Source organism: Salvelinus namaycush, chromosome 2 (genome assembly GCF_016432855.1).
Source record: "Salvelinus namaycush isolate Seneca chromosome 2, SaNama_1.0, whole genome shotgun sequence".
NCBI classification, from domain to species: Eukaryota; Metazoa; Chordata; class Actinopteri; order Salmoniformes; family Salmonidae; genus Salvelinus; species Salvelinus namaycush.
The window spans coordinates 9710872-9731632 of NC_052308.1; the positions used below are offsets into that span (position 1 = coordinate 9710872).

At 43.1% G+C, this 20761-nt stretch overlaps 1 protein-coding gene across 3 annotated transcripts in view; it reads left to right on the forward strand.

The window, feature by feature from the left end:
- The window catches only part of LOC120058769 (guanine nucleotide-binding protein G(i) subunit alpha-2), a 91025-nt gene that overhangs the window by 52342 nt on the left and 17922 nt on the right, over nt 1-20761 (forward strand). For 2 of the 3 annotated variants that reach the window (XM_039007518.1, XM_039007510.1), the window contains 2 exons: nt 9709-9751; nt 12039-12180. In XM_039007518.1, the coding sequence (XP_038863446.1) occupies nt 9709-9751; nt 12039-12180 (185 nt within the window). Of the gene's footprint in view, nt 1-3555; nt 3584-9708; nt 9752-12038; nt 12181-20761 lie in introns of those variants that run through there. The other variant, XM_039007525.1, reaches the window with a different exon arrangement.

The window sequence follows — 20761 nt, forward strand, 5'->3', positions numbered from 1 at the left end:
TTTAGAACAGAACAAAAATGTATCTGAGATGCCATTTTGTTCTCATTGACCTACATACAAGGTATGTAGGTCATACAAGTGAACTCCTCTATGAGCATAGAGCGAGGGCAAAACAAAAGCATGGTAGACTAGATATAATGTATACTGTCAACAGTACAACAACAGTAAAGCCCCACTTTAAATATACAATCATTGTTGTTGATGCAATAGCCATGGCCTGTGGCTGAGTGCATTTTACAATTCATACCCTTTGAATCTTATTTCATTAAGTGCCCCATCTGCCTCACACAACACCTCTCTCTCTCTCTCTCTAACACACACACACTGTCCCCTCCTGTCTCTATGTAAGGGGCTAATAAAGGATGAAGTGATCTCAGCCGGAGGGACACAGTGAATTAGCGTCCTATCTCCACTCTGTTATCCAGTCACGTAGCTCCTCCATCCTGGAGCGTTACTATGGAGATTACCATAGTTACAACTTCAAACACACAGTATCAAACCAAACAGTCATCTAAGTTAGCTGAACAGTGCTGCTCCCTTTCCTCATCAATGTGTAGTGATGATACACTGCACTGTTGAAGCCTAGAGAGGAAAGACATTTCAATCAGCAGCTGCTTATTTTTCTCTGGCAATAGACACTAAAATCTTCAGTCCTAAATGAAAAAAATAACTTTTTATACATGTATTTTGTATGCCAATAGATTTGATTTCCTTCATTTGGTTTGGCTCATAGCTGACAGAGACTGCTCGAGATACAATTGTTTTTGTGTTTTGGCTTACTTCTCATTTTGTCTTCTCTAATTGTCTAGAACTTGGGAATACTTCTGTGAATGCAGATGTCACGGTTGTAACAATGAAAGACAGAACACTACTACGTCAACTTAGTAAACCATGTAATGGGTTACACCTGTGTATGGCAGCTTTTGTTTCTTCCCGTTAATAATTCTTACATTGTCTGCTCTGAGTTACAATGTGATTCCCTAGGTGAGCTGAATAGCAGGGTGTGTTCTGTTTGTTTAATATGGCACAGCGTTCACTAAATTCCTCCTTTCACCTGTGTTCAATTTAAGCACCCTGTTTTTATTGGCTCATAACACTGTGATGATAACCTACTCAGCTGTAATTGATTCATCTTGTGTACATCATACTGTAACAAGGGTAACCTCTTTCCTCCTGGTGATTGAGCTTTGTTTCGCCTATTAATAAGCTGAGCTGAGGTGAGCAGAGGTGAGCTGACACCCTGAATAAATAACTGGATTGTTATTCTGTGGCGTCCCTCAGGGATTCATGACAGGACTGCTATAGTATGCCATTTGGAGATATTATGAGAGTAAACCAGGCCATCAGAGAGAACCTGTTACTCTCAGGGTGGTGTTAGTTATCCACCCTGCACACTAGCTGCTAAGTGTTTTGTCTTGAAGGGACCACAGGCAATGCTTGTTTTCCATGGGTCAGGTATTCCTCTATGTGTCATGTTGTGTTTCTCATCATGGATCTATAGTGCATTTACATATTAGCAGATGCTCTTATCCAGAGTGACTTATAGTAGTGAGAGCATACATTTTACATACATCCCCCGTGGGAATCAAATTCACAACCATGGCGCTGCTCTACCAACTGAGCCACACAAATCCATAGTCTATCTGTACCTTGAGAGGAGTTTGGTTGAATTTTCATTTATTTTTGCTCGCTCATTGCTAGGTAGTCCTGAGCGATTAACTGAAATGTTGGTTATTTTTCATTTTTTAAACAACTTATTGACCGACATTGGTTCAATTATTTGAATTCAAATTCATATTATCATATTTATCCTTATTTTCTGTGAGCTCAATGTGCACATTGCACAGTTTCTCTAGAACTGTGCGATGTAGTAGGGAGTTGTAGTTTCCAACAGGTCAATATTCTACATAGTTTAGCACATAAAATGTGGTTATTAACTACAATGACCATAATCCATTGCGCATCTACTTGTCCGGTCTGTGTTTCTTTTAGGACTGCTAAGGAATAGACAAGAATGGGAGATTGTGAGGTCATATAGAGGGCATCTGTTGCTTAGCGATGTATCTCTACCTGAAAATACATGATCTAAGTGATTGATAGTTGGTATTCAGCAGTCATAAAAGTATGCTACTAAAATAGTGATTTTGTCAGACAGCACAGGCAGCAGCTCTATAGAGATGAGATGATGACTTGGAATGAAATAGTAAAGTCATCAAATAAAACAAATGTAATATGCACAACTAAAATATTTTATTAAAGTAATGTGAATAAATTACAGTTAATAAGTGATAAGCAGTAATGGGCAGTCACTACCATCATTAATTGTTTTATTCTGTGTTGTTACAGCATTGAACCCACATAATGCATAGTGCATTTAATGTTTTTTTAAATTATCGAACCGAAACCAAACCAACCTCAAAAAGCACGAATCACTCTGCACTATTGCCAGGTAGAGTGAAGCATTTATGTTGGTCATGTTTTAGAGCAATCATGGGGCTGAGCAAACGGAATCCTGTATGTGTGCCCTCATTCACTTCCTGCCGTTCACAGAGATAAGCAGAACATAATGTAATCATTATACTGTATGCTCATTCACTTCCTGCCGTTCACAGAGATAAGCAGAACATAATGTAATCATTATACTGTATGCTCATTCACTTCCTGCCGTTCACAGAGATAAGCAGAACATAATGTAATCATTATACTGTATGCTCATTCACTTCCTGCCGTTCACAGAGATAAGCAGAACATAATGTAATCATTATACTGTATGCTCATTCACTTCCTGCCGTTCACAGAGATAAGCAGAACATAATGTAATCATTATACTGTATGCTCATTCACTTCCTGCCGTTCACAGAGATAAGCAGAACATAATGTAATCATTATACTGTATGCTCATTCACTTCCTGCCGTTCACAGAGATAAGCAGAACATAATGTAATCATTATACTGTATGCTCATTCACTTCCTGCCGTTCACAGAGATAAGCAGAACATAATGTAATCATTATACTGTATGCTCATTCACTTCCTGCCGTTCACAGAGATAAGCAGAACATAATGTAGTTATTATACTGTATGCTCATTCACTTCCTGCCGTTCACAGAGATAAGCAGAACATAATGTAGTTATTATACTGTATGCTCATTCACTTCCTGCCGTTCACAGAGATAAGCAGAACATAATGTAATCATTATACTGTATGCTCATTCACTTCCTGCCGTTCACAGAGATAAGCAGAACATAATGTAGTTATTATACTGTATGCGTAGCGCAAGGCCAATTTGTCCCCCACCTCTGCTCTGTGTTCCAGTAACACAGCTCATTTACCCAAGCCAAGTATGCTCAGAGTAAAGAAAAACATGTTTCTATAGTTTACCCAGTGAAATATTAACAGGCTGAATTCTAGGCAAGAAGGTGACCTTCGCGGAATGTGTACAGAGATTCTCGTCTCAGATGTCGTCGCCCCCATTTTTCCCTACTAAGTATATTTTGTACTCAGGTCACCTCCAGTGTTGTCTTATTTATCTTTCTACTTTGCATTTGTCACAGCGAAGCCAACCAGAAGCAACAGGGTGAAGGTAGACAGACTACTCAGTCTCTAAAGTAATCTTTATTCCTGCACAGATAGAGAGAGGAAGGAGAGATGAAAACATAGTCTAGTGTTGATAAAGCCTAGACAGGGTATGATATGAGGTGTGTAGACTAGATTATATCAGCACGTATGATGCGCTTTTTAGATGAGAGGAGCTTCTAGTGGAATTGTGAAGCTAATGTGTGTAGCCAGTGTGTTTGTGTGTGTAACATTTTCTACATTTACTAGTATGTTTCCTGGTGTCATGTGTTAGTGTGTTTTTCTGTCAGGTCATAGCAACAACCTCTCTCCGTAACTCATTCTCCACACCGCCTCTCTCCGTATCTCTCATTCTCCACACCGTCTCTCTCCGTATCTCTCATTCTCCACACCGCCTCTCTCCGTATCTCTCATTCTCCACACCGCCTCTCTCCGTATCTCTCATTCTCCACACCGCCACTCTCCGTATCTCTCATTCTCCACACCGCCTCTCTCTGTATCTCTCATTCTCCACACCGCCTCTCTCCGTATCTCTTATTCTTCACACCGCTTCTCTCCATATCTCTCATTCTCCACACCGCCTCTCTCCGTATCTCTCATTCTTCACACCGTCTCTCTCCGTATCTCTCATTCTCCACACCGTCTCTCTCCGTATCTCTCATTCTCCACACCGCCTCTCTCCGTATCTCTCATTCTCCACACCGTCTCTCTCCGTATCTCTCATTCTTCACACCGCCTCTCTCCGTATCTCTCATTCTCCACACCGTCTCTCTCCGTATCTCTCATTCTCCACACCGTCTCTCTCCGTATCTCTCATTCTCCACACCGTCTCTCTCCGTATCTCTCATTCTTCACACCGTCTCTCTCCGTATCTCTCATTCTTCACACCTCCTCTCTCCGTATCTCTCATTCTCCACACCGTCTCTCTCCGTATCTCTCATTCTTCACACCGTCTCTCTCCGTATCTCTCATTCTCCACACCGTCTCTCTCCGTATCTCTCATTCTCCACACCGCCTCTCTCCGTATCTCTCATTCTCCACACCGTCTCTCTCCGTATCTCTCATTCTTCACACCGCCTCTCTCCGTATCTCTCATTCTCCACACCGTCTCTCTCCGTATCTCTCATTCTCCACACCGTCTCTCTCCGTATCTCTCATTCTCCACACCGTCTCTCTCCGTATCTCTCATTCTTCACACCGTCTCTCTCCGTATCTCTCATTCTTCACACCGCCTCTCTCCGTATCTCTCATTCTCCACACCGCCTCTCTCCGTATCTCTCATTCTTCACACCGCCTCTCTCTGTATCTCTCATTCTCCACACCGTCTCTCTCCGTATCTCTCATTCTCCACACCGTCTCTCTCCGTATCTCTCATTCTTCACACCGCCTCTCTCCGTATCTCTCATTCTCCACACCGTCTCTCTCCGTATCTCTCATTCTTCACACCGCCTCTCTCCGTATCTCTCATTCTCCACACCGTCTCTCTCCGTATCTCTCATTCTCCACACCGTCTCTCTCCGTATCTCTCATTCTCCACACCGTCTCTCTCCGTATCTCTCATTCTCCACACCGTCTCTCTCCGTATCTCTCATTCTCCACACCGTCTCTCTCCGTATCTCTCATTCTTCACACCGCCTCTCTCCGTATCTCTCATTCTCCACACCGTCTCTCTCCGTATCTCTCATTCTTCACACCTCCTCTCTCCGTATCTCTCATTCTCCACACCGTCTCTCTCCGTATCTCTCATTCTCCACACCGTCTCTCTCCGTATCTCTCATTCTTCACACCGCCTCTCTCCGTATCTCTCATTCTTCACACCGTCTCTCTCCGTATCTCTCATTCTCCACACCGCCTCTCTCCGTATCTCTCATTCTCCACACCGTCTCTCTCCGTATCTCTCATTCTCCACACCGTCTCTCTCCGTATCTCTCATTCTCCAAACCGCCTCTCTAACTTGATGAAGCCAGAGTGAAATTGTGAGATAGAATTTTGTGTAATGTCACTGCTGAATCCAACTATATGCCTTTGTGTCAGAATGCATCAGCTATCAGCTTTGACTTGCGCAACTATGAGATATTGAGTAGTATCACGAGTAGTACTGTGTTAGTGTTACCGTAGAAACATCAATTTTCTGTTAGCTGATTTTTACATAATACATTTTGCACTAAATATGGACCCACAGGGGTGTTCCTGAGACAATTCAGTAAAACTTCAAGTTACCACATTTAGGTAATGGAACAACATGCCTTATCATTTATAAAGGGAAAGGAAGTAGTAAGTTATTCACTAGATCGTACTATTATTTTGGCTCAATGGAGTATGAACCCAGCAGCCAGACTTCCACTGTAAAGCCAGAGATTTGGCCCTGTGGCTCACTAGAAATTCCTGTCATGAAGTTAAAAAATCCACAATTTTAGGACTGTTTTTATCGTTATTGAAACAGACTCCGAGAGCTGCCATTTCATTGCTTCTCTCTGTGTGTTTTTATCTGAGAACAGTAGAGTTTTCTAGCATCGCTGTGTTTGGCCTACTCTGTCACCACGGTCTGTCCCTTCAGATCAATACATCATTCTCCATGGTCACCCCTACACTCCCTGCCCAAATACCCATACAGACTCATTCAGTACGCTACATTACCACCAAACCACTCAGCAGGATTAGGGCCAAGACTCTCCAGCCTGAGAGAAGCCTCGGTACGGTACGGTAGTGAAAGCCAAGAGGTTTGAGTGCATCTTTAGGATTGAGAGCTTATTCAAATTAAAGAGGAACAGTAGGTTGTCTGGATTTATTGCTCTTCTCTCTCCTACTTCTCGGTAATCTATTTTGAGGCCACTCATCAAATCAACAGATGGAGTTAGATACCAAGGCAGTCCTAAATGGACTTGGCCTCAGGGATGTGCTTACTTCAATCAGTTATTTCCCATCACCTGTCCCAAAGTCAGTAACATATTTGTTTTCTGGTGATTTAGTCAGTCATTCAGTCCGTGCCTCAATCCATTGTCTTTAATTAGTATTTGAGGATGGTGAAAGAGGTCACCAGCTCTAAACCAGCTGAGTCTGAACCCACAATTCAGCTTGCATTAGATCCTGCCCTCCCTCTGCGTCTGTCAGCACACACGAACGGAATGGCTTGTCATGTTGGCACTGATAGAGGTGGAATTAGCTTTTTATAACTTTGAGGAAATCTCTCTCTAATTCTCTAACTCTGTCTCTACCTCCCTCTCAGGAAGGTGTGTGTGTGTGTGTGTGTGTGTGTGTGTGTGTGTGTGTGTGTGTGTGTGTGTGTGTGTGTGTGTGTGTGTGTGTGTGTGTGTGTGTGTGTGTGTGTGTGTGTGTGTGTGTGTGTGTGTGTGTGTGTGTGTGTGTGTATCAGGGCCAGGGCTGGTAGAGTGCTGCTGGTCCCTCTGGGCTGTTTGTCAGGGTAGGGCTTGATGTACTGTGACTGGGCCAGGTCAGGTGGAGCACGGGACACAACACGAAACGGTGGCACAGGGACACGACATGGTGGCACAGCGCTGGCAGAACAGGGACACGACACGGTGGCACAGGGCAGTCAGTAGAGGGACACGACACGGTGGCACAGGGCTGTCAGTACAGGGATACGACACGGTGGCACAGGGCTGTCAGAACAGGGACACGACACGGTGACACAGGGCTGTCAGTACAGGGACACGACACGGTGGCACAGGGCTGTCAGTACAGGGACACGACACGGTGGCACAGGGCTGTCAGAACAGGGACACGACACGGTGACACAGGGCTGTCAGTACAGGGACACGACACGGTGACACAGGGCAGTCAGTACAGGGACACGACACGGTGACACAGGGCAGTCAGTACAGGGACACGACACGGTGACACAGGGCTGTCAGTACAGGGATACGACACGGTGACACAGGGCTGTCAGAACAGGGACACGACACGGTGACACAGGGCTGTCAGTACAGGGACACGACACGGTGACACAGGGCTGTCAGTACAGGGACACGACACGGTGACACAGGGCTGTCAGTACAGGGACACGACACGGTGACACAGGGCAGTCAGTACAGGGACACGACACGGTGGCACAGGGCTGTCAGTACAGGGACACGACACGGTGACACAGGGCTGTCAGTACAGGGATACGACACGGTGACACAGGGCTGTCAGTACAGGGACACGACACGGTGGCACAGGGCTGTCAGTACAGGGACACGACACGGTGACACAGGGCTGTCAGTACAGGGACACGACACGGTGACACAGGGCTGTTAGTACAGGGATACGACACGGTGACACAGGGCTGTCAGTACAGGGACACGACACGGTGACACAGGGCTGTCAGTACAGGGATACGACACGGTGACACAGGGCTGTCAGTACAGGGATACGACACGGTGGCACAGGGCTGTCAGAACAGGGACACGACACGGTGGCACAGGGCTGTCAGTACAGGGACACGACACGGTGGCACAGGGCTGTCAGTACAGGGATACGACACGGTGACACAGGGCTGTCAGTACAGGGACACGACACGGTGGCACAGGGCTGTCAGTACAGGGACACGACACGGTGACACAGGGCAGTCAGTACAGGGATACGACACGGTGGCACAGGGCTGTCAGTACAGGGACACGACACGGTGACACAGGGCTGTCAGTACAGGGATACAACACGGTGGCACAGGGCAGTCAGTACAGGGATACGACACGGTGGCACAGGGCAGTCAGTACAGGGACACGACACGGTGACACAGGGCTGTCAGTACAGGGACACGACACGGTGACACAGGGCTGTCAGTACAGGGACACGACACGGTGACACAGGGCAGTCAGTACAGGGACATGACACGGTGGCACAGGGCTGTCAGTACAGGGACACGACACGGTGGCACAGGGCTGTCAGTACAGGGACACGACACGGTGACACAGGGCTGTCAGTACAGGGACACGACACGGTGGCACAGGGCTGTCAGTACAGGGACACGACACGGTGACACAGGGCTGTCAGTACAGGGACACGACACGGTGGCACAGGGCTGACAGTACAGGGACACGACACGGTGACACAGGGCTGTCAGTACAGGGACACGACACGGTGACACAGGGCTGTCAGTACAGGGACACGACACGGTGACACAGGGCTGTCAGTACAGGGACACGACACGGTGGCACAGGGCTGTCAGTACAGGGACACGACACGGTGACACAGGGCTGTCAGTACAGGGACACGACACGGTGACACAGGGCTGTCAGTACAGGGACACGACACGGTGACACAGGGCTGTCAGTACAGGGACACGACACGGTGGCACAGGGCTGTCAGTACAGGGATACGACACGGTGGCACAGGGCTGTCAGTACAGGGACACGACACGGTGACACAGGGCTGTCAGTACAGGGATACGACACGGTGACACAGGGCTGTCAGTACAGGGACACGACACGGTGACACAGGGCTGTCAGTACAGGGATACGACACGGTGACACAGGGCTGTCAGTACAGGGACACGACACGGTGACACAGGGCTGTCAGTACAGGGATACGACACGGTGGCACAGGGCTGTCAGTACAGGGGCACAACTTGGGTTGAACATTTTGGTGAATTTTCAGAGGTGGAAACTTTCCATGGGAATTAACGGGAATATATGCAAATTGATATTAATACCGTTTAAATGTCGATGTTTTTTTGCATGGGATATATTTACCATATATGGAGACAGAAACATAAACCTTTTACCTTATCATAAGTAGACATAATAGAAATTAAAAAAAATAGAAATTGATAATAGAAATTTAAAAAAACTATTTAGTTATGAATTGAACTTTAATTAAATGAGTTGACTCTTCACATGCGATGATTTCACTGAACAACAAAAGAAAGGGAATATTGTATGATCCCCAATGATCCATCGCATCTCCCAAAAACGTTTTCAACATACAGTTGAAGTTGGAAGTTTACATACACTTAGGTTGGAGTCATTAAAACTTGTTTTTCAACCACTCCACAAATGTCTTGTTAACAAACTATAGTTTTGGCAAGTCGTTTAGGACATCTACTTTGTGCATGACACAAGTCATTTTTCCAACAATTGTTTACAGGCAGATTATTTCACTTATAACTCACTGTGTTTCCTGTTCCTTCTACAGGTGCCGGGGAGTCTGGGAAAAGCACCATCGTCAAGCAGATGAAGTGAGTTATAGAGAGCTGTAACAGATCAGGACATGTCATGACCTCTTTAATAGATGATGCCCTCTATCCTCTAGTGGTTTATTCAGTCCTAGTCCCAGTCCTTGTACTAGTCCCAGTCCTTGTTGGATTGATCTACAATGCTACTGTACACTGCTCATCCAGAGCTGGCAAACAGTCAATCAGGCATGTTGAGCATAGGCATATTCATTTGCTTTTTAGGAAGACATATGTAGGGCAAATCTTCATATCTTTCTGTCTGTGGTAGTTGGGCTGGTTTCCTCGTGTCTTCCTACCCATAATTGTCTTTGGCTACTGAAAGCATTAGTCTCAGTGCACAGGACTTTTTCTGTGGTTACTGTAATGACTGGGATCAAACCATGACACTCAATTACACACTCACCAATGACGTAGACAAAACATGTCTGTATGTCTATGCCTCATTCTCACACACACACACACACACTCCTTAATGGCTTAATCATTCACATTCCTCTGGGCTAGCCAGGCGATGAATCAGTTTTTCATGAGTACAGAATGTAGCTCTAAACCTAGGTTGTTAATACAGCCATACAGAACAACCAATGCTTGGGAGAGAGACCATACCCATAACACAGCACAGCCTGCTCTGCTCTGAAGCACCAGCTCTGTCTCTTACCACAGAGATCATGTCAACATAAAAGGAGAGCAGGGAGAATGGTTGCCTTTTTTTCCAATAACACCTGTAGATAGAATTATAATATTTATTGTGTAACTAACTGGGTTAAATCCCAGTACTTTTCCTAGCCGCTAGTGTCAGTCAAGCTTACAGGCCTGTTTATTCATGAGATGATATTGGCTTATTCATGTCTTCGTCTTGGTGCTACTGTGCTCTTTCTGCATTGCATCCAGCATTCTGATGAAGTCTGGATGCTATCATCACACTGAAACACACACACATACACACACACTTAACATGCAGGGCGTCCCCCTGTGAATGACAAGCTGAGGCATGGTCAGACACATCACCAACATGCAGAGGAGGTCTGCACAGGACTGCACTGACTGTCTATATCAGCTGGTAGCCTAGCGGTTAGAACGTTGGGCTAGTTACTGAAAGGTTGCTGGTTCGATTACCAGAGCTGACAAGGTGAAAAATCTGTTGATGTGCCTTTGAGCAAGGCAATTAACCCTTATTTGCTCCAGGGGTGCTGTACTACTGAGGCTGACCTTGTAAAACAACACATATCACTGCACCTATCTGGTGTATGTGACAAATACATGTATTATTATCATCTTAGCGTAACTAGCCGTTCTACCAACCGTTACGGTCATTGATTGAATACCCAAACTCTTAGCAGCTGGAAGTCCTGACATATTGAGCACATTTAACACTGTATGAAATACATAACCTGTCAACCATACTGCCCAATGACTGTATATATGAATGGACAAAGTCATGGATCACGTGACACCATGTATAACTATGTGAAGACTCATTAGAGCGTTGAAGCTAAATGAAGTGGGTTAAGATGGTGTCTCATGGGGACATAACATGCTCAGTTTGAGCTACTCCAGGAAGTGACGTTAGAGGCTAGCTCAGTGCTGCCTCCTCGTATAAGTCACCTTTTATGCCGACCTGGGTACTGCAGGCTACCATTAGCAACTCAATTATCCTTATAACTTCTTCTGGGTGCGACTTTAAAATAATCGGTTAAAGTACATACATTTGGTGTATTAGGAGCAATTATTGGTCCAATGATTATCTTTGCAACATTTTTTTAATTTACAAGAAGATTGACCACAAAGATTGACATTTTTCCATTCACTATAATGGGGGATCCTGTTTTCTGCTAACAACGCCTGCAGTACCGCGGCCAGTCTTGAACCTCTGTGGCTTCAATTATTATTATTATTTTTACGTTGAACCTTTATTTAACTAAGCATGTCAGTTAAGAACAAATTCTTATTTACAATGACAGCCTACCCCGACCAAACCCTGACGAAACTGGGCCTATTGTGCGCCGCTCTATGTGACTCCCGATCACAGCCGGATGTGATACAGGATTACTGGATTTGAACAAGGGACTGTAGTGATGCCTCTTGCACTGAGACGCAGTGCCTTAGCCCGCTGCGCCACTCAGGAGCACCAATGTGAGGGGGTAGTTGTTCTCCCCTGATGCTGCCCAAGCACCTTTTTAAACACCCGTTCTCCACCTGTCCTCCTTTTCTCTTAGTAACATTTGTGCCCCCTTCTATTCCTCACTTGAGTGACATCAGTAGAATGCTCAGGTTTGTTCTCCTTCATCAGGATCATCCATGAGGATGGCTACTCAGAAGACGAGTGTAAGCAGTACAGAGCTGTGGTCTACAGCAACACCATCCAGTCCATCATGGCTATTATCAAGGCCATGGGCAACCTCAAGATCAACTACACAGAGGCCTCCAGAGAGGTAAGACACACACATGCACACACACACACACACACACACACACACACACACACACACACACACACACACACACACACACACACACACACACACACACACACACACACACACACACACACACACACACACACACACACACACACACACACACACACACACACACACACACTTGGGCATGTATGTTAGACTCCTCTGTTTCTGCAGTCAGATGATTAGAGAAGAGGTACAGCTTTGCTTCTACACATCCACTAGAGCTCTTGAGTAACAATGTCCTGGGCACTGAAGCCAAGGTTAGTCACTATAATCCATGACCTCATTAAGCCAAGGTTAGTCACTCATCCATGACCGCATGAAGTCAAGGTCAGTCACTATCATCCATAACCCCATGAAGTCAAGGTTAGTCACTATCATCCATAACCCCATGAAGTCAAGGTTAGTCACTGTCATCCCTAACCCCATGAAGTCAAGGTAAGTCACTATCATCCACGACCTCTAGAAGCCAAGGTTAGTCACTATCATCCATAACCCCATGAAGTCAAGGTTAGTCACTATCATCCATAACCCCATGAAGTCAAGGTTAGTCACTCATCCATAACCGCATGAAGTCAAGGTTAGTCACTATCATCCATAACCCCATGAAGTCAAGGTTAGTCACTGTCATCCCTAACCCCATGAAGTCAAGGTAAGTCACTATCATCCACGACCTCTAGAAGCCAAGGTTAGTCACTATCATCCATAACCCCATGAAGTCAAGGTTAGTCACTCATCCATAACCGCATGAAGTCAAGGTTAGTCACTATCATCCATAACCCCATGAAGTCAAGGTTAGTCACTATCATCCATAACCCCATGAAGTCAAGGTTAGTCACTATCATCCATAACCCCATGAAGTCAAGGTTAGTCACTCATCCATGACCGCATGAAGTCAAGGTTAGTCACTATCATCCATAACCCCATGAAGTCAAGGTTAGTCACTATCATCCATAACCCCATGAAGTCAAGGTTAGTCACTCATCCATAACCGCATGAAGTCAAGGTAAGTCACTATCATCCATAACCCCATGAAGTCAAGGTTAGTCACTATCATCCATAACCCCATGAAGTCAAGGTTAGTCACTATCATCCACGACCTCTAGAAGCCAAGGTTAGTCACTATCATCCATAACCCCATGAAGTCAAGGTAAGTCACTATCATCCATAACCCCATGAAGTCAAGGTTAGTCACTATCATCCATAACCCCATGAAGTCAAGGTCAGTCACTATCATCCATAACCCCATGAAGTCAAGGTTAGTCACTATCATCCATAACCCCATGAAGTCAAGGTTAGTCACTCATCCATAACCCCATGAAGTCAAGGTTAGTCACTATCATCCATAACCCCATGAAGTCAAGGTTAGTCACTATCATCCACGACCTCTAGAAGCCAAGGTTAGTCACTATCATCCATAACCCCATGAAGTCAAGGTTAGTCACTCATCCATAACCCCATGAAGTCAAGGTTAGTCACTGTCATCCCTAACCCCATGAAGTCAAGGTTAGTCACTATCATCCATAACCCCATGAAGTCAAGGTTAGTCACTATCATCCATAACCCCATGAAGTCAAGGTTAGTCACTATCATCCATAACCCCATGAAGTCAAGGTTAGTCACTATCATCCATAACCCCATGAAGTCAAGGTTAGTCACTCATCCATAACCGCATGAAGTCAAGGTTAGTCACTATCATCCATAACCCCATGAAGTCAAGATTAGTCACTATCATCCATAACCCCATGAAGTCAAGGTTAGTCACTATCATCCATAACCCCATGAAGTCAAGGTTAGTCACTATCATCCATAACCCCATGAAGTCAAGATTAGTCACTATCATCCATAACCCCATGCCCGATCCAAGAAGCCATTACATGCAGTCACACAGTTTGAAAAGAACGCCAATTTCCGCTAATAGGAGACTGTTTTATCTTACTATACCTACCAATCCTATCTTAATCTATTTTATTTTACTATACCTACCAATCCTATCTGATCTTACTATACCTTCCAATTCTATCTTATCTTACTATACCTACCAATCCTGTCTTAATCTATTTGATTTTACTATACCTACCAATCCTATCTGATCTTACTATACCTACCAATCCTATCTTATTCTACCTTATCTTACTGTACCTACCAATCCTATCTTATCTTACTATACCTACCAATCTTATCTGATCTTACTATACCTACCAATCCTATCTTATCTTACTATACCTACCAATCCTGTCTTAATCTATTTGATTTTACTATACCTACCAATCCTATCTTATCTTACTATACCTACCAATCCTATCTTATTCTACCTTATCTTACTGTACCTACCAATCCTATCTTATCTTACTATACCTACCAATCTTATCTGATCTTACTATACCTACCAATCCTATCTTATCTTACTATACCTACCAATCCTATCTTATTCTACCTTATCTTACTGTACCTACCAATCCTATCTTATCTTACTATACCTACCAATCTTATCTTACCATACCTACCAATCCTATCTTATCTTACCATACCTACCAATCCTATCTTATCTTACCATACCTACCAATCCTATCTTATCTTACTATACCTACCAAGCCAATCCTATCTTATCTTACTATACCTACCAAGCCAATCCTATCTTATCTTACTATACCTACCAAGCCAATCCTATCTGATCTTACTATACCTACCAATCATATCTTATCTTACTATACCTACCAAGCCAATCCTATCTGATCTTACTATACCTACCAATCCTATCTTATCTTACTATACCTACCAATCCTATCTTATCTTACTATACCTACCAAGCCAATCCTTTCTTATCTTACTATACCTACCAATCCTATATTATTCTATTTTATCTTACTATACCTACCAATCCTATCTTATCTTACCATACCTACCAATCCTATCTTATCTTACCATACCTACCAATCCTATCTTATCTTTCTATACCTACCTACCAATCCTATCTTATTCTATTTTATCTTACTATACCTACCAATCCTTTCTTATCTTACTATACCTACCAATCTTATCATACCATACCTACCAATCCTATCTTAATCTATTTTATCTTACTATACCTACCAATCCTATCTTAGCTTACTATACCTACCAATCCTATCTTAATCTATTTTATCTTACTATACCTACCAATCCTTTCTTATCTTACTATACCTACCAATCTTATCATACCATACCTACCAATCCTATCTTAATCTATTTTATCTTACTATACCTACCAATCCTATCTGATCTTACTATACCTACCAATCCTATCTTAATCTATTTTATCTTACTATACCTACCAATCCTATCTTATCTTACTATACCTACCAATCTTATCATACCATACCTACCAATCCTATCTTAATCTATTTTATCTTACTATACCTACCAATCCTATCTTAGCTTACTATACCTACCAATCCTTTCTTATTCTATTTTATCTTACTATACCTACCAATCCTATCTTATCTTACTATACCTACCAATCCTTTCTTATTCTATTTTATCTTACTATACCTACCAATCTTATCATACCATACCTACCAATCCTATCTTAATCTATTTTATCTTACTATACCTACCAATCCTATCTTATCTTACTATACCTACCAATCTTATCATACCATACCTACCAATCCTATCTTAATCTATTTTATCTTACTATACCTACCAATCCTATCTTATCTTACTATACCTACCAATCCTTTCTTATTCTATTTTATCTTACTATACCTACCAATCCTATCTTATCTTACTATACCTACCAATCCTATCTTATCTTACTATACCTACCAATCCTTTCTTATTCTATTTTATCTTACTATACCTACCAATCCTTTCTTATCTTACTATACCTACCAATCCTATCTTAATCTATTTTATCTTACTATACCTACCAATCCTTTCTTATCTTACTATACCTACCAATCCTATCTTATCTTACTATACCTACCAATCCTTTCTTATTCTATTTTATCTTACTATACCTACCAATCTTATCATACCATACCTACCAATCCTATCTTAATCAATTTTATCTTACTATACCTACCAATCCTTTCTTATCTTACTATACCTACCAATCCTATCTTATCTTACTATACCTACCAATCTTATCATACCATACCTACCAATCCTATCTTAATCTATTTTATCCTACTATACCTACCAATCCTTTCTTATCTTACTATACCTACCAATCCTATCTTATCTTACTATACCTACCAATCTTATCATACCATACCTACCAATCCTATCTTAATCTATTTTATCTTACTATACCTACCAATCCTATCTTAGCTTACTATACCTACCAATCCTTTCTTATTCTATTTTATCTTACTATACCTACCAATCCTATCTTATCTTACTATACCTACCAATCCTTTCTTATTCTATTTTATCTTACTATACCTACCAATCTTATCATACCATACCTACCAATCCTATCTTAATCTATTTTATCTTACTATACCTACCAATCCTATCTTATCTTACTATACCTACCAATCTTATCATACCATACCTACCAATCCTATCTTAATCTATTTTATCTTACTATACCTACCAATCCTATCTTATCTTACTATACCTACCAATCCTTTCTTATTCTATTTTATCTTACTATACCTACCAATCCTTTCTTATCTTACTATACCTACCAATCCTATCTTAATCTATTTTATCCTACTGTACCTACCAATCCTTTCTTATCTTACTATACCTACCAATCCTATCTTATTCTATTTTATCCTACTATACCTCTACAAAATACATAAGAGATTTACAGGAAGCCCATCTCTGCAGCTAACTCCAACACCCTCAGAATGGCTTCCAGTTTCTCCATCTCCTAATTAGAAAAAAGCTACTGGCCAACTGAGGTCACATGTTGCTCGTAAAGTTCAGTCCTGACTCTCCTGTAAAACTCCCCCTTGAGCCTTATCTCCATGTGCTTGTGGAACAGACATGGTTTCTCAAGCAGGTAGTGGTAGGGGAAGCTGGCCATGTATAGGGACTTCCAGTAGCACTCACAATGCCAGATCTCTAAGAAACTTGGGAGGTCTTGACCTAAAGACACACAAAACCAGTTCTAGATGCACAGTGCCTTCAGAGAGTATTCAGACCCCTTGACTTGTTCCACATTTTGTTACCTTACAGCCTTATTCTAAAATTGATTAAATTTTATTTTTTGCCCTCATCAATCTACACACAATACCCCATAATGACAAAGCAAAAACAGGTTTTTAGAAATGTTTGCAAATGTATATATTTTTTAAAATTAAATATTAAATTTACATAAGTATTCAGACCCTTTACTCAGTACTTAGTTGAAGCATCTTTGACAGCGATTACAGCATCGATTCTTCTTGCATATGATGCTACAAGCTTGGCACACCTCCATATTTGGGGAGTTCCTCCCATTCTTCTCTGCAGATCCTCTCAAGCTCTGTCAGGTTGAATGGGGAGCGTTGCTGCAGAGCTATTTTCAGGTCTCTCCAGAGATGTTCAATCGGGTTCAAGTCCAGGCTCTGGCTGGGCCACTCAAGGACATTCTAAGACTTGTTCTGAAGCCACTCCTGTGTTGTCTTGGCTGTGTGCTTAGGGTCGTTGTACTATTGGTAGGTGAACCTTCGCCTCAGTCTGAGGTCCTGAGTGCTCTGGAGCAGGTTTTCATCAAGGATCTCTCTGTTCTTTGCTCCGTTCATCTTTGCCTCGTTTCTGACTGGTCTCCCAGTCCCTCCCGCTTGAAAACATGGCCACAACATGATGCTGCCACCACCATGCTTCACTGTAGGGATGGTGCCATGTTTCCTCCAGACGTGACGCTTGGCATTCAGGCCAAAGAGTTCAATCTTGGTTTCATCAGACCAGAGAATCTTGTTTCTCATGGTCTGAGAGTCTTTAGGTGCCTTTTGGCAAACTCCAAGCGGGCTGTCATGTGCCTTTTACTGATGAGTGGCTTCCGTCTGGTCACTCTAAGGCCTAATTGCTGAAGTGCTGCAGAGATAGTTGTCCTTCTGGAAGGTTCTCCCATCTCCACAGAAGAACTCTAGAGCTATGTCAGTGACATCGTGTTCTTGGTCACCTCCCTGACCAAGGCCCTTCTCCCCCGATTGCTCAGTTTGGCCGTGCGGCCAGCTCTAGGAAGAGTCTTGGTGGTTCTAAACTGTTTCAATTTAAGAGTGATGGAGGCCACTGTGCTCTTGGGGACCTTCAATGCTGCAGACATGTTTTGGTACCCTTCCCCAGATCTGTGCTTCAACACAATCCTGTCTCGGAGCTCTATGGACAATTCCTTCGACCTCATGGCTTGGTTTTTGCAACTGTTGGACCTTAAATAGACAGGTGTGTGCCTTTCCAAATCATGTCCAATCAATTGAATTTACCAAGGGTGGACTCCAATCAAGTTGTAGAAACATCTCAAGGATGATCAATGGAAACAGGTTGCACCTGAGCTCAATTTCGAGTCTCATAGCAAAGGGTCTGAATACTGTCAATATGGGGTATTGTGTGTAGATTGCTGAGGGTTTTTTAAAATCCATTTTAGAATAAGGCTGTAACTTAACAAAATGTGGAAAAAGTCAAGGGGTCTGAATACTTTCCGAAGGCACTGTACCTAAATGCATTCTAGAAATGGATGTTGAGAAATACACTAAAATAAGCAACGAACCAAATCCTGGTAAGAATGTACTATTTAATTGTAACCATTGATTATGATAGCAAGATACTGATGTCCCTGTGCCATCCATGGTATGAACTGGTTAAGTTGCTGGGTATTGAAGTTCATTGTTGAAAAATTTATATAATCTTGGATAGCAGAAGCCTAGGCTTAGGCTTGTTGCTACCAAAACTGAGTTCCAAATCAATATTGCATATCAACAGAATCTATTAACCAAACGTTCTAAATTCTACTGAAGTTGCTGTATTTAATTGTGATATCATTATATTCAAATGTGAGTGTATTGAAATGAATTGAATTGCCATGGCAAAGACATAGAATGGGTTTCAAATCAACGTTGTTGCTCTTATCAAGCAAACATTCTAAATTCAAACATTCTACTAACTTTGCTTTGCTTGATTTTGTATTTTTTTTATTCAAAATTGCCATGACAATTGACAACCATTATGCGCACACACAACCCCCCCCCCCCGCACACACACACACACACACACACACACACACACACACACACACACACACACACACACACACACACACACACACACACACACACACACACACACACACACACACACACACTTACAGTGGGGACTCTTGAGGTTCAGACCCGCTCTCTCCTCAGTGCTCAGAGAGAGCAGTTGAGAGATTGAGAGAGGGTCCCTACCCCATTGAAGTTGGAATTTGTAAGGGTTATGGCTGTAAGATCCCAGATAGCACTGACCATTGAGAGAGAGAAGGTAGAGGCTGTGAGTGGGTTTTCCTGCAACCACGAGGGCAATGCAGGCTTGATCATGAAGAAACGTGAAGTGTGCTGAAAAAGGAGAAGGCGCGCTAACTAAGGGTTTTTATTTAAAGCTGCTGACAGGAAACATTTTACAAGCAGATTTCCTTTGCAGGCAATTTCTGCAGCGTAGGCACTGTGCACCTCAAGTGAATAACCTGTCTCAAAACCTCCTTCTGCTACTGCTGCCAGCCGCAAATACGGATTATTATCATTATACTATTATTATTATGAATAATATTAAAACGATGACAGAATTAAACCTCAGGCTGAAAGAAAGGCTTCGTTCCCAACCATTACGGTCATTACGGGAGGATGGATGGGTACACACCTTTGTGTCCTCAGACCATCGTTCATGCCACTGGACGTATTGATACTTGCTCTGCCTCCTCTGCAGGCATTTAGCGCCCCGGCTGCCACCAACATACTCTCATACAGTACATTAGACAACAGCCAACATGTATGCATACTTTAGACAGTGATGCACAAGAACACACATAGAACATTGCATAGACACACACGCACGCACACACACACGGGTACACACACACGCACACACACACGGGTACTGGTGCCCAGAATTGTCTCAATGAGTCATCGTAAGCACAGTTCCCAGGGAGAGGAAATCGAGCCTCCATATGCTGTGTCATTTCATTTGCTTTGTCATTTCAAATCCAAAGAAAGATGCTGAAAACATAGCAAAATATCCTCTGTGAACTGCACTCCCAGTCTCAAATTGAACTGTACATTTATTACCATTTTGTTCCAGTTCACTAAATTGATTGATTATTCAATTTGAGCTTTGCTAATTTGCTATTATGGAAACAGGTGACACAGCAGATATGCATACTGTATGTGTGTGTGGGTGGAGAGGTGTTGACTCAGTGGACAGTATGCAGAGCTGTTCATCTGTCTGCTCTGATGAGTCTCTGGGCATGGAGGGGTCTGGTTCTCTGAGCCTAGCCAGCTGTTCATCCGTCTGCTCTGCTGAGTCTCTGGGCATGGAGGTGTGTGGTTCTCTGAGCCTAGCCAGATGTTCATCCGTCTGCTCTCTGAGTCTCTGGGCATGGAGG